The sequence below is a fragment of the Sminthopsis crassicaudata genome, chromosome 4 (genome assembly GCF_048593235.1).
Source record: "Sminthopsis crassicaudata isolate SCR6 chromosome 4, ASM4859323v1, whole genome shotgun sequence".
NCBI classification, from domain to species: domain Eukaryota; kingdom Metazoa; phylum Chordata; class Mammalia; order Dasyuromorphia; family Dasyuridae; genus Sminthopsis; species Sminthopsis crassicaudata.
The window spans coordinates 343,505,350-343,522,863 of NC_133620.1; the positions used below are offsets into that span (position 1 = coordinate 343,505,350).

At 49.4% G+C, this 17,514-nt stretch overlaps 2 protein-coding genes across 5 annotated transcripts in view; one reads left to right on the forward strand and one right to left on the reverse strand.

Moving 5' to 3' along the window:
- Nucleotides 1–699: 699 nt before the first annotated feature.
- ACBD4 (acyl-CoA binding domain containing 4) lies at nucleotides 700–14,515 on the reverse strand. Of its 2 annotated transcripts, none has more exons than XM_074261034.1 (10): nucleotides 14,369–14,515; nucleotides 13,917–14,048; nucleotides 13,404–13,524; nucleotides 13,219–13,303; nucleotides 12,831–12,951; nucleotides 12,279–12,365; nucleotides 11,167–11,267; nucleotides 10,941–11,025; nucleotides 10,155–10,291; nucleotides 700–1,408 (listed from the first exon to the last, which is right to left on the reverse strand). In XM_074261034.1, the coding sequence occupies exons 2-10, from the start codon at nucleotides 14,002–14,004 to the stop codon at nucleotides 1,370–1,372; spliced, it is 864 nt and encodes a 287-aa protein (XP_074117135.1). In that variant the 5' UTR covers nucleotides 14,005–14,048; nucleotides 14,369–14,515; the 3' UTR covers nucleotides 700–1,369. The 2 variants fall into 2 exon arrangements, with proteins under 2 accessions (XP_074117135.1, XP_074117134.1); XM_074261033.1 differs by lacking the exon at nucleotides 700–1,408 and adding an exon at nucleotides 5,284–6,324.
- A 1,672-nt stretch (nucleotides 14,516–16,187) lies between these two features.
- PLCD3 (phospholipase C delta 3) overlaps nucleotides 16,188–17,514 on the forward strand; it is a 32,346-nt gene continuing 31,019 nt past the window's right edge. For 2 of the 3 annotated variants that reach the window (XM_074261028.1, XM_074261029.1), the window contains exon 1: nucleotides 16,638–17,048. In XM_074261028.1, the coding sequence (XP_074117129.1) occupies nucleotides 16,931–17,048 (118 nt within the window). In that variant the 5' untranslated portion in view covers nucleotides 16,638–16,930. Of the gene's footprint in view, nucleotides 16,600–16,637; nucleotides 17,049–17,514 lie in introns of those variants that run through there. The other variant, XM_074261030.1, reaches the window with a different exon arrangement.

A 17,514-nucleotide genomic window follows, 5' to 3' on the forward strand; every position in this document is an offset into this window, starting at 1 on the left:
GGATTTAACATATTTTAATATGTTTAACATATATTGGATTATTTGTCATCTAGGGGAGGGAATGGGGAGAAGAAGAGAAATTGGAACACAAGGTTTTGCTAGGGCCAGTGTTGAAAAATTATCCATGTTGGGGGCAGCTAGGTAGTGCAGTAGAGAGAGCACCAGTCCAGAATTCAGGAGGACCTGAGTTCAAATCTGGTCTCAGACACTTAACACTTCCTAGCTGTGTGACCCTGGGCAAGTCACTTAACCCCAGCCTCAGGAAAAAAAGAAAGAAAGAAAGAAAGAAAAATTATCCATGCATGCATATGTTGTTGGATTTTATTTTATTTTTTTTTTGCTGAGGCAATTGAGGTTAAGTAACTTGCCCAGGACAGACAGTAAGTGTTACGAGTCTGAGATCGGATTTGAACTCAGGTCCTCCTGACTTTAGGGCTGGTACTCTCTCCATTGCACCACCTAGTTGCCTCATGTATATGTTTTAAAAATAAAAGGCTTTAATTTAAAAAAAAAAAAAGAAAAGAAAGAAAAGAAAGAAATTATTCATATAAATGATGGTGCAGTGAATAGAGAGTCTAGGCCTGGAGGCAGGAAGACTCATTTTCCTGAGTTCAGATATGGTCCTACTTATTAGCTAGGCAAGTCACTTAACCCTCAGTTTTCTCATCTGTAAAATGAACTGGAGAACAAAATATAGCATACCTTTCCAGTATCTTTATTAAGAAAATCTCAAATGAGGAAGAGTCAGAATAATAACAAAAGTGGTTTAATCAATGGAAATCACAATAATGAAAATACATTATTATTTGATTTGCTGCTGGGGTGGGAGAGCTTTTCATATGACTATTAGTAGAAACCTCTTGTCTCCTATTAGAATAGGGCCTCCTTGAGAGCAGGGACTGGGTCTATTTTTCTGCCTGTATATCCAAGGCTTAGCCCATTCAGTTGCAGTATAGACACCTTCATTCACAGATGAATGAAAGCATGCCCATCTCTAGAGACCCTATTCTCTTTCTAAACCTCTAAGAACCAATGTCCAGCTAAAGAATTTTCAGCTGTATTTCTGTTTATGTTGTGGATCATGATGTCTTCCCATCAGACTGGGAGCTCCCCAGCAGTGAGCATTTTGTTCCTTCCATTGAACTCCCTGAAGGTAGGAACCTTACAAGGCTTACTGGAAAAGAGCATTGGATTTGGAGATGATGAAAGACGTGGTGGGAATCCTTGGCTTGTGCCCCTTATTTTCCATGTGCTCTGGGTTAGGACACTCAATCCCTGGAGGCTTTCTACAAGCATCTTCATTCAGGCCCTTATTACCTCTCACCTGGCCAGTTATTATAACCTGCACTGCATCCTGGGCCATTGCCAGTCATCTTGACTTATGTCTTGCTACTGGATTCTGATGACTCTGGAGGAGAGAAGGAATCTGATGACCTTGCACAGTTCTGCCTCACTTAAATCCAATTCACTTACAAGTCAAGCAATCCCCCTCCTCCTGTCATCCATCCTCAGAAAGGACAAACAACAATAGTCAATTAGATGATCTCCCTGTGTTGCCCCTTTCTCCCATCCATCCTCAAACCCCCCCAAAATGGCATTCCTAAAGCATAGCTTTGACCCTGCTTAATAAACCCTAGCTTCCTTAACCTTTAGCATCAACTCCTATTTGGCCCTTAAAGCTCTTTATCATCAGGCTTCTTATCTTTCCCCTCCAGGATCTCTGGCCTAACTAGCTAGATTTGAGGCAAACTAACCTATTTGCTGTTCTTCATACATGGCATTTAATTTTCATCTCCCATGTCAGTGTTTTTGCCTCTTGCAGAGATTAAAAGGTAATTTCCTCGAGGGCAAACAACTGTTTTGCTTTTCTCTTTGTATATAGAACATTTAGCAAATGACAGGTGATAAGTGAATGCTTGTTGATTTAAACCCTTTCAAATCTTGCTTTGCCAGATCCTTCCCAGTTTCTATACATAAAAAAGAATATACTTTGATATTACTCCTTGTTTTTTGCATAGTCAAACTAAACTTGGCTTTCTTGCTGTTTCTCAAACTTGACATTCCAACTCTTTCCTCTATTTCTGCATCTTTGTAAGGGGCTATTGCTCATCTCTGGAAGTTGTTGCTTCATCCTCCTGGCTCCATCAAATTTTCTCCCTATCTTCATTCCTCTTCCTACTTCAAACCTTTCTGGATTTCCCTCAGCTCCTGCTGCTTTTCTCACCATCATTCCAGTTCCTTGCTTTGGATTTATTTTGCATATATATGTGCTGGTGAAATATATTCATACATATATGTATATACATGTATGTATGTATGTATGTATGTATACATTTATAGCAGGGTTCTCAAACTATGGCCTGAGGCGGCCCGCCAGGTTATGGCAAACAGGCTGAGGGGTGGAAACGGAGTGTGAGTTTTTGTTTTTACTCTAACAATCTGAGGGGCAGTGAACTGGCCCCTATTTTAAAACTTTGAGGACCACTGATATAGTTTATCCAGTATATCTAGATACTATAAATTCCTTAAGGGCAAAGACTTTCATTTTTGTTTTTGCATTCTCTTTTTGCCTTTGCACAAAGCCCAACAAAGCTGTAAGCAATAAATATTCATTGATTGCTTCATTTTTGTCACAATAAAATGAAGGGTTTGGACTGGAGCCAGGGATTTGGACTCTTATGAATGCCTTCTGCAGTTTGATGAAACTATCCCCTTCTGGGACAGGTAGGTGGCGCTAAAGTAGATAGAGCACAGGGCCTCTAGTCAGTAGACTCATCTTCCTGAGTTCAAATGTGACCTCAGATACTTACTAATTCTGTGACCCTGGACAAATCAATTAACTCTGTTTGCCTCAGTTCCCTCACCGGTAAAATGAACTGGGGAAGTAAATGACAAACCACTCCCGGATCTTTGCCAAGAAAGTCCCAAATGGCACAAAGAGTCAGATATGACTGAAAAAAAGACCTCAGATAAAATGTACTCCTTTTAAAAATGTTTTAAATGCATAAAATAATTACAGAGGATTACAAGGAAGAAAACCAGTTGTGTTGAAATAATTAAATACTGCCTTAACATAAGTTCAGGGACTCCAGATGGATAAGGTCTCTTCCAGTTTCAAATCTGTGATTCTATGAACCAATGGTTAGAATAGTTATATCCCATATCAGACAAAGAATAAGAGAGTGTCTCCCCCCAATAAACAGGGAGCTCTGTTAAGGAAAATGATTTTATCCAAATGGAATCTGGACATGGACATCTCATCTTTCTCCCTCTTAGCCTCATTCATACCCAATTCATAAAGAGATCCTATAATGAGGTTTTTTTTTTGTTTTGTTTTTGGTTTTTTTTTTAATCAGAAGGAAAGAGAAGTTACTAGAGTAGAGAGAATCAAGCATCTGCAGGCAGCTCAGCATCAGGGAACCTTCATATATTACTGGCAAGGGTCAGTTGTTATCCTAGCCTGCAGCTCCAGGCTGCCCTGAGGCTGACCAGACTTTTCTAACGCTTTGGTTCCATCACTTAGATTTAAGGCCTTCTGCTGTAGACCACCTTTACCACAGAGGCTTTATTGAGTCCACACTTTTAGCCCGGAGCTTCATCTGAGGTGGGAAGGCAGTCCCATGGCTTTGGGGAGCTTCCAGTTAAGAGGTTCTTCTGAACTTAGTGAGTGAACCTGGCATCCAGAGAACTGAATATTGAACAAAGATACCAGTTGGCCAAATGAAAAGTTGGTTGACACTATATATAAAGAAGAGGCCATAGTGCTTTGGGTGGAAAAGGGAGGTCAAAAGGAATTCTTAAAAAAAAAATTTTCATGGAGCAAGTGGGGAAATGGATTCTCCTGTCCACTCCAGTTAATCTAAGTTCCTTTCCTGGATTTTCAATAGTCACATGAATTAAGGGGTAGGGTGTAGTGGGCTAGAAGAGAAGGAAGATGAAGAGGGCATTATAGTTAAAGGAAAAGCTCAGAAAGGTCCAGGCTTTGGGCTCAAGGCAAGGGATAAGGAACTGGAAAAGCTGTGGGTGGATCCCTGGAGAGGTGATGAAGGGGCAAGCACAGTGGAGGCCTGGAAGCTGAGAAGCCCTGGGATGGGCAGATGACAGTCTTCTTATGCCAGGGAAGAAAAAGATGCGTTTGCAGCCAACATCATGCACACACATGCATACCCAGACCATTCTGGCCCACAACCACCGTGTCCACAGCCGACATGGGCGGCCCCAGAAGGACACACACAGATAGAGGCACACACGAGGGCTGGGACAAACATGCCCAGAGCCAGCCCCAGGCTTGGCCCACTTCCCTGGATTTTTCAGAGGGCTTGACCTAAAGGGATTTAATACAGATAATCTGGAAAGGTCATAAAGTGTCCCCCCAAAGAAGGGGGTCAGATTCTGGCACCAAGGGCCGCACCTTTCCGGGGAGCGCATAAGGGTGAGGTTCCCCTAAGCTGTATCCCAATATTCGGGGCTGGAGGGAACCTGGAACGGGAAACAAGGATGGGGGAGGAGGATGGTCAGAAACTCTCGGAGGTTTAGAAGAGGATATCGGCGGATGGACTAAAGGGCAATCCCTAGGGAAGAGGGCTGGATGCCAGGAGCTGGGACGAAGGGCGGGGCTGCCAGGCGGACAGGGGAGGGGGGGTTCAGTTAGATCCTGGGGGCGGCGGCCGCAGGGTTTGCTTTGGCCTCCAGCCGCGGCGCGACCGTGACCGTGACGCCACGTGCAGCTGGGACCGCCCCCTCCCCCTAGGCTCCACCCCGACGCCGCCGGACCATGCCAGGCCCCAGGGGAGGGGTACTCGGCTTGGCCCCCCGCGGGAATTCTGGGATGCTCGCCAGTCCTCAGACCCTCCGGAGCCACTGGACCGGGAAGCCGGACGGGGCAGGCCATGCGACGTAGTCCAAATGCAACCTTCACCCCATTTCATCTCCCCTCCCCCCCTCACAGGCGGCTGTTTTCTTCAGATTCGGGCACTACCCCAGGAAGAGACACGCAGACACCTCCTCCAGCTTCTCCGAGACCCGCAGTGTGCCACTCACTCCGGGGGCTCTACCTTTCATTCCCCTGCACCCCTAAAGAGTCCACCCCATCCCCCTCCTTTAGCGGTCGGGGCTCTTGAGTCCTGGCCTAACCGTCAGATTAACTGGAGGGGGCCCCGTCGTGGTTGGGGGAGGGGAAGCGTCCAAAGCTGGGAGACCAGCTCTGCTCGATCTTTCAACCCCAGCCCAGCTTTCTAAGCCTGCGTCACCCCACTCCCCCTTGGGATGGAACCAATCCAGAGCTGACAGTTGTATTTATTTTAATACTTGAGAATCTTCTGAGCGATGAAAACCTGAGTATAAATCCAAAGAGTGGAGGAAAACGTGACCAAAAGCAAGTTCGTGCCTCCCCCACGACTCCCCTTCTCCTTCCCATGTACATAGAGATGTCAATTATCTTTGTCTATCTTTATGGCCTTTCTGCAGCGTCGGTAACGCAGCTCGGAAAAAGCCTCCCGGAACACCCTCCTCGCATCAATTCAACTCTTCTCTCCTTCCAAACAGCATAGGACGCCCAGGCCCCTGCCTCAACCTGCCTGAGCTGAGGTACCTCTGGGAGGGCCTGGCACGGGGGTGGGGAACGACAGGCAAGTGGCCTGAGGGCTGTGGGGGAGGGCGCTCCGAAGGAAGGGGGGAGGGCGGAATGCAGCAGGAGCGATCTGGTGCTGGTGGTGTCTGGGCATCCTGAATCCCCGAGCAGCCCGAGAAAATCTTTGGTGGCAGCTCGGCAGAGGGCCACCGAAAGGGCCGAACATACTCCATCCAGCGCCCACCTTTCCGGCAAATACTGACCGGTCTTGGAATACCAGAATGTCGGCTGTAGAAAGCACCTAAGAGCCAGTCTCACCTGGTAATGTTCCAGGTGAAGACAGGCCCAAAGGAGGGGATACGACCTACCTAGAATCACACAACTATTTAGTGACAGCTCAGACTGAAGAATATTAAGGCTCAGAAGGGACCCTGAGAGATCCCGTCCGACCCTCTATTTGACAGGTGAGGAAAAGGAGGCGAGCTGGTGAGGTCCAAGCCTCCCTGCTTCCCCAGGAAGGCTCAGGTGCAGAATGGAAGACTGGGGGGGGGGGGGCCGCTGGCAAAGAGAAGATGTCGTCGTCCTCCCTCCCCCCACAATCTCCGGCGGCAGCAGTGTCCCCTAAGGGCCAATCACCTCTTCTGTCTCCGAAACTGGCGGTAGAACCACTGTACCACGAATGGCCACAGGAGGAGGAGGAGGATTGTGGGCAGAGAGAGCTCCAAGGCCCGGGGCCCCTGCTGGGAGGGGGGGGTCTATAGGAAGGAAGGAGAGGATAAAGATGGGGGTACAGGCTTGCCATTTGAAACCCCACTGAGGCCCCAAGGCCCTTGGCCTAGGTCAGTCACCTAGATATCAGCTTCTTCCCCATATTCCAATGGGTCAGTATCCCCTCCCATCCCTTACTCTCCTCCAGACTGGCCCTTCCCCCCTTCTCCAACCAGCTTCCCCAACCATCACTCCTCCAGAGCCAGGAAAAGGAAATACCAACCAGGAAGGCACCCAGGGAACAATGCTTTTAATCAAAATTTCCTTTACCTGCAGCAACCCCATCTTGCTGTTTTTTAAAACTCTTGTTTCACACAGGAGTATGTGTGCATAGGATTAGAGGGGCCCAAATTAAGTTCAAGTTCACTACCCCTACCCACATTAAGGACTTCAACCTAAACTCAGGTCCTAATATCCCATTAAGAAAAATTAATATACTCTAGGGTGAAAGCAAAGGAAGTGAGCATTAGATTCAAGGAGCAAGACCCCATAGCAGTGATGGAGGATCAGTAGAGATTGGGTGCTGATGCAGGGGTGATCCTTATGTCAATCAAGGGATAATGTTCAGAAGTGAATAAGTTTATGACCCTATTTGGGGTTTTCTTGGTAGAGGTACTGAAGGAGTTGGCCATTTCCTTTTCCAGCTCATTTTACAGATGAGGAAACTGAGGTAAACATGGTGAAGTGACTTTCTAGGAAGTATCTAAGGGTAAACTTGAACTCAAGTCTTCCTGACTCCAGGCCTGGCATTCTATCCATTTAACACCTGAGGTTCACGGGGAAGGGGAGATGGTCCAGGGCCACCTCTGGACTGGTTCCAAGGGAGAGGCAATCTAGGCCCAAAGGACAATGCCTTCCTCACCATGCCTCAGCGGAGACCATTATCTAAAACTACAATATCCCTCCCTCTTCCACACCACCATCAAAATCCACTTTCAAATCTGTAAAGGCCCAGCTCAGGGGCCACCATCTCTAGGAAGCCTTCCCTGATCTCCCTGACTGTGTCATGCTTGACTTCCTCCACATTCCCCAAACACTGCTGTATACCTATAATGAATGATTGCAATCTGGGTATATGTCATCATGCACTAAAGCCATAATTGATGATGAGCTAAAAGGACTATGGGCTCTTGGTGTTTATGTGGGTGGCCCAGTGCACTAAAAAGGCTGTTTGCCCATTGCTTGAACCAGCCTGGCTATTTCAGAGATAATTGTCCTTATGCAGTTGGTCACCAGTTACTGAACTATATAATCTATGGGCCTACAGCAACATTTAAAGAGAACTCACTAAATTTTAGACTAAGAGCACTTAACCTGGACTCCAGAAACTTTTTTTTTTAATCTTTTGATCACTATTTTCAGTAGAATTGGGTTTTTTTGTAATTCTAGGTATTTTGTGCATTTAAAAACATTCTTCTTAGAAGGGGTCTACAGGGGTCACCATAATGTAAAAAAAAAAAAAAAAATTAACCCTTTTTATTAGACACAAGTCCTTATAATATGGAAGAAGTAGTAGTCTTGTCACATTCTCCTACAAATCTATACAGATGGGGTCACCCAGCCAACAAGTGGTATAGTAACAAACTGAAGAATATAAGCTCTGTGAGGGTGAGAATGGTACCTTTTCATAGGTTTGCATCTTCTACAGTCAGTACCCAGCAAAAGGTTTTGCAATCATTGTGCACTTAATAAAATGTTTCTTGACTCGAACATAACTGAAATACCAACTAGTGTGAGAGATTGGAAAAATAGACTCATTGGACCAGATTGGAGACTTACTGAATCAGAGGCCCCGCCCCCACCTCCACAGGACTCTAGGTTATACATCTTTTCCCCAACACCCTCAGATCCAGCCTCCACATCTCAGGGAAGATGGCAATCCAATGGTAGGAGGGAGGAAAAAATAAAATTTAGAAAGCCAGGTCCTGTATTTCCAGGTCCTTTCCTGTGTCCCCAGTGGCTGAAAGTTAGAAACTATTTACTTGGCAAAGATTCAGGAGTGATTTACCATTTGCTTCTCCAATGGATGAAGGCTAACTTGTCTCCCGGCTAGTGAGGGTATGGGGCTGGCACCTTCTTGACCCGAGAAATGAGAAACAGAGACAGAGACTCAGAGAGACAGAGACAAACAGAGATAGACAAAAACAGACAGAAACTGAGACAAAAAGAGAGAGGAATACAGAGAGAAGGCACAGAAACACACACACAGAGGGAGAGAGACACAGAGTGTGTGTGTGTTTATACAGGGCAGCTATGTGGTGCAAGTGGATAGAGTTCCCATCCTGGATCTAGTTCAAATCTGGCCTGAGACACTCATTAGCTTTGTGACCCTAGGCAAGTCACTCAATCCCATTTGCCTCAGTTTCCTCATTTATAAAAAGAGCTGGAGAAGGAAAGAACACTCTAGTTATCTTTGCCAAGAAAACCCCAAAGAGGTTCACAAAGAGCCAACAGTCCTGAAATGTGCGAACCACATAGTCTACATATACGTCTCTGGGCATCTGCCTATGTATGAATATGGCGAAGAAGAAATAGATGTCGGGCAGGACCACTGAAGGTGAGGGGGGAAGGCACCGGCAATTAGAACCATTCAGCTTTAGGGGAGCAGTTGCCACAAGAAGAGGGCTGGGGGTGTCAACTTTGTTGCCCTAAGGGAAGGATCTACTACTGCTGGTGTTCCTCCTGTTCCCAGGGCCAGTCTCACTTTCTATATTGAGCAAGCATGAAAAAAAGGGCAGCTATGATAGAAGATCCTAGAAACCAGTTGCTGGGATGCTCTGAACTACAACACTGGGAGCAAGATCCCTGAGAAGAGGAGCCTGGGTCCCTGAAGGCACTGGAGAGGCTGGGCCAAGACAAGCACCCAGATGTCCTAGTTCCTAGTTTTAAATTCAGAGGCAGTTACATGGTACAGTGGACAGTACTGGAGTCAGGGAGACCTGAGTTTGAATACTGTGCCTCAGGCATTTATGAATATGATCTCAGTCTCAGTCTCCTCATCTGTAAAAAGTCTCTCAGGTTTGGTATGAGGATCAAATGAAATAACTGAAAAGTGCTTTGCAAACCTTAATAAGGCTATATAAATGTTAGTTGCTGCTGCTGCTACTATTATTATTGTTATCCAGGGAAAAAGGTTTCTTGGTTTCTAATGGGACTTCACTAATATTATCTACCATTACTACTATTATCATCTTGGAAAACAGGTTCTCAAATTTTAAGGAGACTATTACTAGTATTACCTATGCTTCCTCCTACTATCATTATTCTAGAAAAAGTTTCCTTGGTTTCCAATGGGACTAATACTACTACTACTATTATTATCCTGGAAAAAAGCTTTTTAAGAGGATTACTATTACTATTACTGCCTACTACTACTACTATTATTATTATCCTGGAAAAAGTTTTCTTGTTTTCTAAGGGGGTCTACTAATACTATGAATACTATCATCATTACCCAGGGAAAATGTTTTTTGGTTTGTAATGGGACTACTACTACTATTACCTAATACTATTATTATTATTATCTTGTTAAAAAAGGCTTCTTGGTTTTTAAGGCTATTACTACTACCACCTACTATTATTATTCTGGGAGAAGATTTCTTGGTTTCTAAGGAGGCTACTACTAATATAATTATCTTAGAAAAAAAGGCTTCTTGGTTTTTAAGGGTCCTCTTCTTCCTCCTACTATTACATACTGTTATTATTTTGGGAAAAGGTTTCTTGGTTTCTAAGGAGGCAAGGGCTTAAATTCAAGTTGGGTCTCTCCTGGGCCCCTTTCTCCCATATATTGGTGGCTGTTAGAGGGAGGGGAGCTCACCTGGGTGAGGTGGGGCAGGTTCTCCAGACTTCTCAGCCTCCCCTGGACATCCTGCATGCTCTCCTGCAGAGCTCGAACCGTGCTGGCCAACCAGGCCTCAAACTCCTGGGGCCCTTGAGGAGCCCCTCCCACCATCTCTGCACAAACAGATAGAGAGAAGGAGCTGTGGCTTATCCTGTGCCCTTCCCCAGGGCCAGCCCAGATCCAGATGCCTGATAGAGTAGGGGAAGGGCAGAGTAACAAAGTCTCATGTACTCAGCTGTTCCTTGCAACTCTATAGGAATTCATTTTTTTTCCAAGCTGTACTAGCACACCAATCCTGGAAGGAGGACAGGGATTATTCTCCTTAAAGACTAGGACCCCGAATATTGAAGATCACTAGAACCAGTCAGTGCAGTAAAGGATGAGACCAGAAACAGAGGGCTAAGAACTCATGTAGGGAGGGGGGTAACTCTGCCTCCTTCCCTGCAGTGATCACAGGGGGCATAGACAGTTCAAGGAGGGACAGGAACTTTGCCCAGTCCCACCTCCTACCCCTTTGCCCAGTAGCTTGGATTCTGAAAATCAAGGGCATATGTTTCAGTGGCAGCTCTGGGCAGAAGGCTGAATTCCCCAGTGCCCTCCTCTGCCCTTTTCATTTGAAAATACCAACCCTGGACTTTTGCCCCAGAAGCAAACTAAGGGGAAGGGCAGTGATGGAAAGGCCAGAGGTGAAGGCAGGTATTGGACATGAAGGAGAGAAAGAAGGAAAGGAAGATGGGGAAAGGGGGGCAGGGTATGAGTCACCTCTCTGTCTTGGAAGCAAGTGGTCACTGCTGATGTCGGTCTCTCCTTCAAGAGCTTCCTTCAGCTCCTTCTGCAGCCACTCATCCTGAAAGGCCAAATCCCAGGGGAAACTAAGACTCTATTGCTTCTAACCCCAATGCCCTAGGTCCTGGGTTGGGGGGGGTGAGGAACAAGATGGGGATATAGCCTGGAAAATAGGGCCACAGGGGTAGAAAAAGCCTCTCACCTGGTCAGGCTCTAGCTCTTCCAAGGAATCACAGAAAACCTCAGCATCTAGGTCCATGGAAGCTCTCCCACGGATACAGGGTACCCTGGGTGGTTGTGCTTCTGTGAGGGGAGGAAAAGGAAGAGGTCTGAGGGAAAAGAGGGGCTGCTGGATTCCTAGGACCTAGGGAGAGACAGTAGCAAGCCCTCCAGGGTGGACCTAGAGTCAGGGGGAATGTAAAAGGAGAGTTTGAGAACAAGGGAGGGGAAAGAAAGAAGGAAGGAATGAAGGGAAGAACAGTTGGGAAAGAGGGGAGACAAGAGCTAAAAAGTCAAGGACACACAGATCCAAGAAAAAGAACCTCAGGGACGTCCTATTTCTTGATCTCTCGCTGATCCACCCTCCTTTCTGAGCTCAGTGATCTAGAACCCATTGGTTCTAAGGAACAGGGAATATGAATGTACCCACTGTCAGGTTTTATCTTCTCCTAACATCTGTCCATGGGAAGTGGGGTGCTGAGAGAGCCCTTCACCAACTTATTATCCATTTTAGCTAACTCCTGCTTAGTCCATTTCTTAACCCCAATTCTATGAATTAAAAAAATAAATTGGTAATCATATGTTAATATAGTTGATTTCCTTCACAATCCTATGTATTTTGTTTTATGCATTTAAAAATAACCATTCTTTTGAGAAGGAATCCAAAGGGTTCACTGGAATTCCAGAGGCGTCAGTGACACAAAAAAGGGGTAGCAGATTCTGTGCTTCTATCTATTCTACATTGTAACCAAATGTGCTTGCTTGTTGTTCTCAGGAAAAACAATTTTTTTTTTCCCCCATTTTCCACCACCTGTAAACATGAGCTCATTCATGGAATGTTCTCCTCCTTCATCTCTACTTCTCAGGTCCTCCTTCCCCCTTCCCCGTCTTCCTTAATGGTTTACAGGTACCAGTGGCCTGTCTCTCAGTTGATAGCATCTCCTCAAAATGATTCTCTATGTTGTTTTTTCCTCTCTGGTAGACAGTAATTTCCTTGAGAGCCAAAATTACTTCATTTTCATCTCTTGTATTCTCAGTTCTTGGCACAAAGTACTCGATTTTGTTGAATTAAATCAAATCTAGGCAGAGACTGACCTGAAGTCTGGGGGACCGACTCCTCAGGAGGTGGTAAGGACTCAGGGGCATTTCTTACATCCCCATTTGGGATCTTCTCCTTCTGAGCTGCAAGGGGAAAGAGGTGGGACAGGTTGACACTTCTTGCCCAAATTAGCCCCTCAGTTTCCCCTTTTTTTCTCCCCTCAACACAAACATATCCACTTGTTTGCAAGCTAATTCCCCCCAGGAGGAAGGCTAGGAGCAGCAGCAGTAAAAGTTGCACCAATCCCCACATCCCTCCTACTCACCCAAGGCCCTGATTGGCTTTTCTTTCATGCGGAATTGGGAAGACCATGGATTTTGGAGTCAGAGGAACTGAGTTCAAATCTATGTGAACCTCACTGGGCCAAGCTTCCCTAATTTGTTGACAAGACAATCTCCAATAACCCTCTGGGGATCCCACCTTCCGTGGCTGGGTAACGCCTTCTCTCAGACCCATGATTTTCTAGCCCCCAAAAGAGCTGAGCAGTTCAGAATCTGGCCTCTGACTCTTCTCCACCCAGTGCTGGTCCTTTTGGGGAGAATTCTGACCTGTCAGTTTCTTCAAGAAGGTCTCTGGGGGCTGAGGCATGTCAGGGATCATCTCGTACAAGGGCACGAAATAGTCAAACATGCCGGCGTCCACCTCACTCAAGGGAACTGTGTCTATCACCTTAAGGGAAAAATTAAAAATGGGGGGCGGCCCAGCAGCAAACGCTGCGTCCGCGGAAGGTTCAGCCCTGGCTTGGGAGCTAGTGGGGAGGTGTGGAGGGAGGCAGGGGCTGACCTCGAGGCCTGGTTCACCGTTAGAGAACTGAGTGGAAACAGGGTTGGGCAATAGAAGGGAAGTCACTGTGGGCACACACACACCAGAGTCCAATCACCAGTTATCCCAGGGAGGAATGGTCGTGTGGGGGAGGAAGCACCGGGAAGTTTTTACCTTCTGGGCCACCGCCTTCATTTCTGTAATATAAGCTGTCATGGCTTCCTCCTGGCTCATCCTGCCCAGGCTGTGCCAAGCATCCCTGCAGGGCAGAGCTGTGGTCACCCGGGGAAAGGGCACTGCCTGGGGACAGGGCCCGGGACAGGGGCGTGGAGCTGGCGCAGGGGAGGAGCGGGCTTTACCATTTATAACGTCCGATGGGGTCCCAGAAGCCGGGCCTGGGCACCCGGCAGGGTCCCTGGGTGGCCTGCTTGTAGTAGCTGTAGAAGCGCAACATCTCCTCGTAGGATGGGCGGTAAGAACCTGAGGAATAGTGGGGGTGGGAAAAAGGGAAATAGGAAAAAAGGAAAAGAACCCCCCCCAGGTTCAGGGGTGGGAAGTCGGGTTTCCGGAGGGCTCAGAGACAGCAGAGGATGAAGCCTTGAGGCAGGCTGCACGCGATGCTGGGCGAGGAGAGTCCTGGGTCCCAGAGGGTCTTACCTACCACTGTTATTTTAACAAGACAACTGGGGTTACACAGTCAGACGGCGAGGGGCGATTCACCCACTGAAGGATCGGGTGAGTCGGCCCGTCAGGGGCCTCCTCTCCCCGGGAACCTGGCGAGCTCCCGGGGGGCTGGGACAAGGGCCTCCACGCCGGGGCTCGCCTCGCGGGAGGGGCACGGGGAGGCGGGGAGGGAGGAGGCCCGCTCTCACCATTCTTGGGTAAGCTTTGGATGACCGTGACGGCCGCGTGGAACTGCTTCTGGCACTCGGGCTCCGAGCCGGCCCCTTCCGTCCCCATGCTGGGCTAGCCGCGGTCCCGGGCGGCGGCCGGAGGATCCCACCCTGCGAGCGCAGCTGGCGTGAGCGCCGTCCCTCCCCGGGACAGGCGGGGATCACTTTTCCCAACTTCAGCCTCCCGCCCAGGACTCCCAGAGAAAACGGGGGGCTCCTTCACGGGGACCAGAGCCGGACGGCTCTTCCCGGGGCGGGGGCAGAAAGCGCGGCCGGCGCCCCCAGCCTCCTGCCCCTGCAGAGGTGCCCTTCGTGGGTAAGCTCCCCTCCCCAGATGCGCCCCAGCCACGGCACCACTCCCCGGGACGCGGCCTCCGGCGGCAAGGCTCCCCCCGAGTCCCCCACTCCGGGGTCCCAGGCCTGGCGCTCACCCCGGCTGCCCCTCCTCGGCTCGCCGGGTCCGGACAGCGGGGTGCCCCCCTCTCCCGGGTGCCCGAGGTTTCCGACTGACCTCCGGGCGCAGCAGTGAGGGTAAGGGCAAGTGCAGAACAGACGCAAGTCTCAGCCAGTAAGCAACTCCGTTTTACTCTCTCCTTTCCTGATTCGTCCACTAGGCGAAGGTCTTTCAACTTTATGCAAATCATCTTTCTGCTGATTTCCAATCGGGCGGTATTATTACCGCTCTTTCCACCGCCCCTCCACTAAAACTGAGAAAGGAGCTCAGCGCCCCCTGGTGGGACGGAGAGGCATCTGACGCGAAGCTTGAGCGCCCTCTTGCGGAAGAAATGGATTACGGTCACCTAGGCCGAGGAATCGACGTGTCAATTTGCAAGGCGTCAGTCAATCAAACTTCTCCGGTTGAATTGAATCGGATTTCCGAGGGAGATTGAGGGAGCGAGACTAGGGGAGATACAACACATGCCAGACAGCGGTGGAAGTTCGAGGAGAGTTGGAGGTTTAAATAAAAGGAGCACATCGGGGGCGGGGTAACTGCGGACTGTCAGTGCGCTGCATGCTCCGAACCAGCAGTAGATGGCGCTGTGCCCACGGACTTCTGACCCAGACCCGGGGCACATCTAGCTCAGAGGGACCGAGGGCTGGTCCCGTACACATCTCTAGGAAAGGACTTGGATTCTGCGCGCACCTGTGACGCATTCCAGCAGTCACGCAAACACGCCCCGTAGCGCATCATCCGTGCATCACTCGTCACTGACTATCACAAACTCCCACGGGGACACCTCTCGGGAGAGGAAGGCGGGACCTGGCTCAGGGAAGCCTGGCGGACGTTCTGGAAGCAGGAGACGCGTCCTGGGCTCCAGCCCCCAAGCTGGAAACTGGGGTCTGACCAGGGGCTGTTTTCACTTGTTTGTGTCTGTATCCTTAGAGCTTTGTATGCAGTAAGTGCTAAATAAACGTCCTTTCACGCTGGGGTTGCCGAAGCCTGCTCGTCTTACTTTGGGAACGTCTCTTTTGCATCCATGCCCTTCTCTTCTCGTGCAACGCTTGCGCCGAGGCTGTCCACACCGCAGTGGGCTGTCTCCGGGGTCTTTCCAAAGGGCAGATCTGACCGTGTCACTTCCCCACTTAATATTACTCCAGCGGCTTCTACCAAGCCTTCAAGGTCAAATATAAAATCTGCTTAGGATCAAAACCCTTCTAACCAGCCCCCTTTCAGCTGTACCCCTCTCTCCGTGCCCCGTTCCCTCTCCCCGCCCTTCCCCCCACTTCCCACTGGCAGTGATTTCCCGGCTCTTTCCGGAACAAAACAGCCTCCAGAAGGGGGCATTTTCATTGGCTGCCCCCCTTGCCTGGAATGCTCTGTTTATCTCCCACCTTCTGGGTCCTTTGGCTCCCTTAAAGTCCTAGCTAAAATCCCGTCTTCTACAGGAAATTTTTCCCAGTCCTCCTTATTTCTAGTGCTTTCTCTCTGATTATTTCCAAGTTATCCTACATGGAATTTGTTTGTATAGAATTGTTTGCAAGCTGTCTCTCCATTTACACTCTGGGGAAGGATTGTCTTCTGCTTTTCTTTTTCTCTCCATGCTTGGCTCTTGGAAGACACTAAATAAATGTTTATTTAGTGACTGACTAAAAGTCACTTCAGCTCCTGAGAACGAATCCTTTCCTACTTCTCTGAGTCTGTGTATCAGAAAAGAGAGAAGGCAACCCGCCCCAGAGCCGCGAGGGTTAAGCCAATGACGTCACGAAGCTGAACCCGTGAAGGGGGAGATTCCTGCCTCCCCTCCACTGTGCATCCTTCTTCCCCTTCCTCTTCCTCCCCTCCCCCAGTTCTCTGACGCCCCGAGACCCCAAACTTGGGGGTTCAGATCCTGTCATTAGATCATGCAGGATCTAATCCAGTTTCCAAGTCGGAGGAGCTTGATGTCTTTATTCAGGAGGGCTTTGCCCACCTTTATTGCCCGGACCCCACACCCGACTGCCAGAGTTTGTGAAAGGAGGATCTCGATGCAGAAGGGAGGGGAGGAGACCCAGAGTCTCCAAGGATCCCGGGAGCTCTTGCAAACCCAGCGTCGGGACTCAAAGAAAAGCCACTGAGCCCTTCCCCACTGCTACTCCCCATCGCCGCCCCCACCCCCACTTCCAAGGCCAAATCTTGAGCAACCTCCCGGGGCTTGCGAGTCCGGGCTGGAGGAAGAGTACCGTAAGTGGGCAGAGGGGGCAGGGACAAGCTGAGAGGAAAGTTTGGATAAGGAAAAGCAGGGCACGGTCGCAGTGGGGGGGAGTCCTACGGACATCCCACAGTTCGACTTCAATTCCCAAGACCTCGGAAACCGGCAGACCCCGCCCCCAAGGTCCTGGCCTCCCTCCCTCCCTCCCTTTCCTTCTCTTCCCTCCCTCTTTTCCAGCTCACTCCGCCTCCCGGTCCTCCTCCTCTAAGTTTCTCACTTTGGAATCTGGGAGCCCGAGCCCCGGCCGGGCCGCGGATAGTCTGCGCCGGGCGGGTGCCTCGGGACCGGACTCTGCCTGGGACTATGCCGTGCTCCTTGTGGAAGAGCCGGAACTCCCGGGACCCGAAGTCCTCGTTCCGGATCCTGGTGGCGCACGGCGGGAGCCCAGACGGGGCCGGGCTGCGAGCGCTGAAGAAGATGGGTTAGTGACAGGGGCCGGATCGGGGGCAAAAGGCTGGGAAGCACGGGCTCGGCAAAGACGGGGCGCCCCGCAAAGGGAGAAAGGGTCCGGGGGGCGCCGTCGGTTCTGGAGTGCGAGAATAGGACGGTGACCGCGCCACTCCGCAGGGGACTCCCTGCCCGGGAAGCCCTAGAACGGAACTAGAATCTGAGGGGGTCGCCGTCTGTGAAAAGAACTGGAGGCTGAGCTCGTGGGGTCCTCTTCCTCCCTGGCTCACGGTTCCCCCGCTGTTTCACTCCAGAAACTGGCACATAGGTTATCTTACAAAGTGCTTGCCAGGAAAGTCACCTGGAGGAAGGGCAAGTTTTCCTCTGCACACGTTCGAAATGGTTGTCAGGTGCTATGTCAACTCTCAGGCGCCTAAATGGATACTCTGTATCCCCTCAGATTGTGACTTCTCCTGAGCAGGGATCTCCGGCTTCTTTGT

Coding starts and splice junctions, on each gene's coding strand:
- ACBD4 (XM_074261033.1), bottom strand. CDS start 14,004: ATGGGGACGGAAGGGGCCGGCTCGGAGCCCGAGTGCCAGAAGCAGTTC. Junction 11,268..12,278: donor GTCGGTCCCCCAGACTTCAG/GTCAGTCTCTGC, acceptor CTCCCCTCACAG/AAGCACAACCACCCAGGGTA. Junction 10,292..10,940: donor CTTGCTTCCAAGACAGAGAG/GTGACTCATACC, acceptor CTGTTTGTGCAG/AGATGGTGGGAGGGGCTCCT.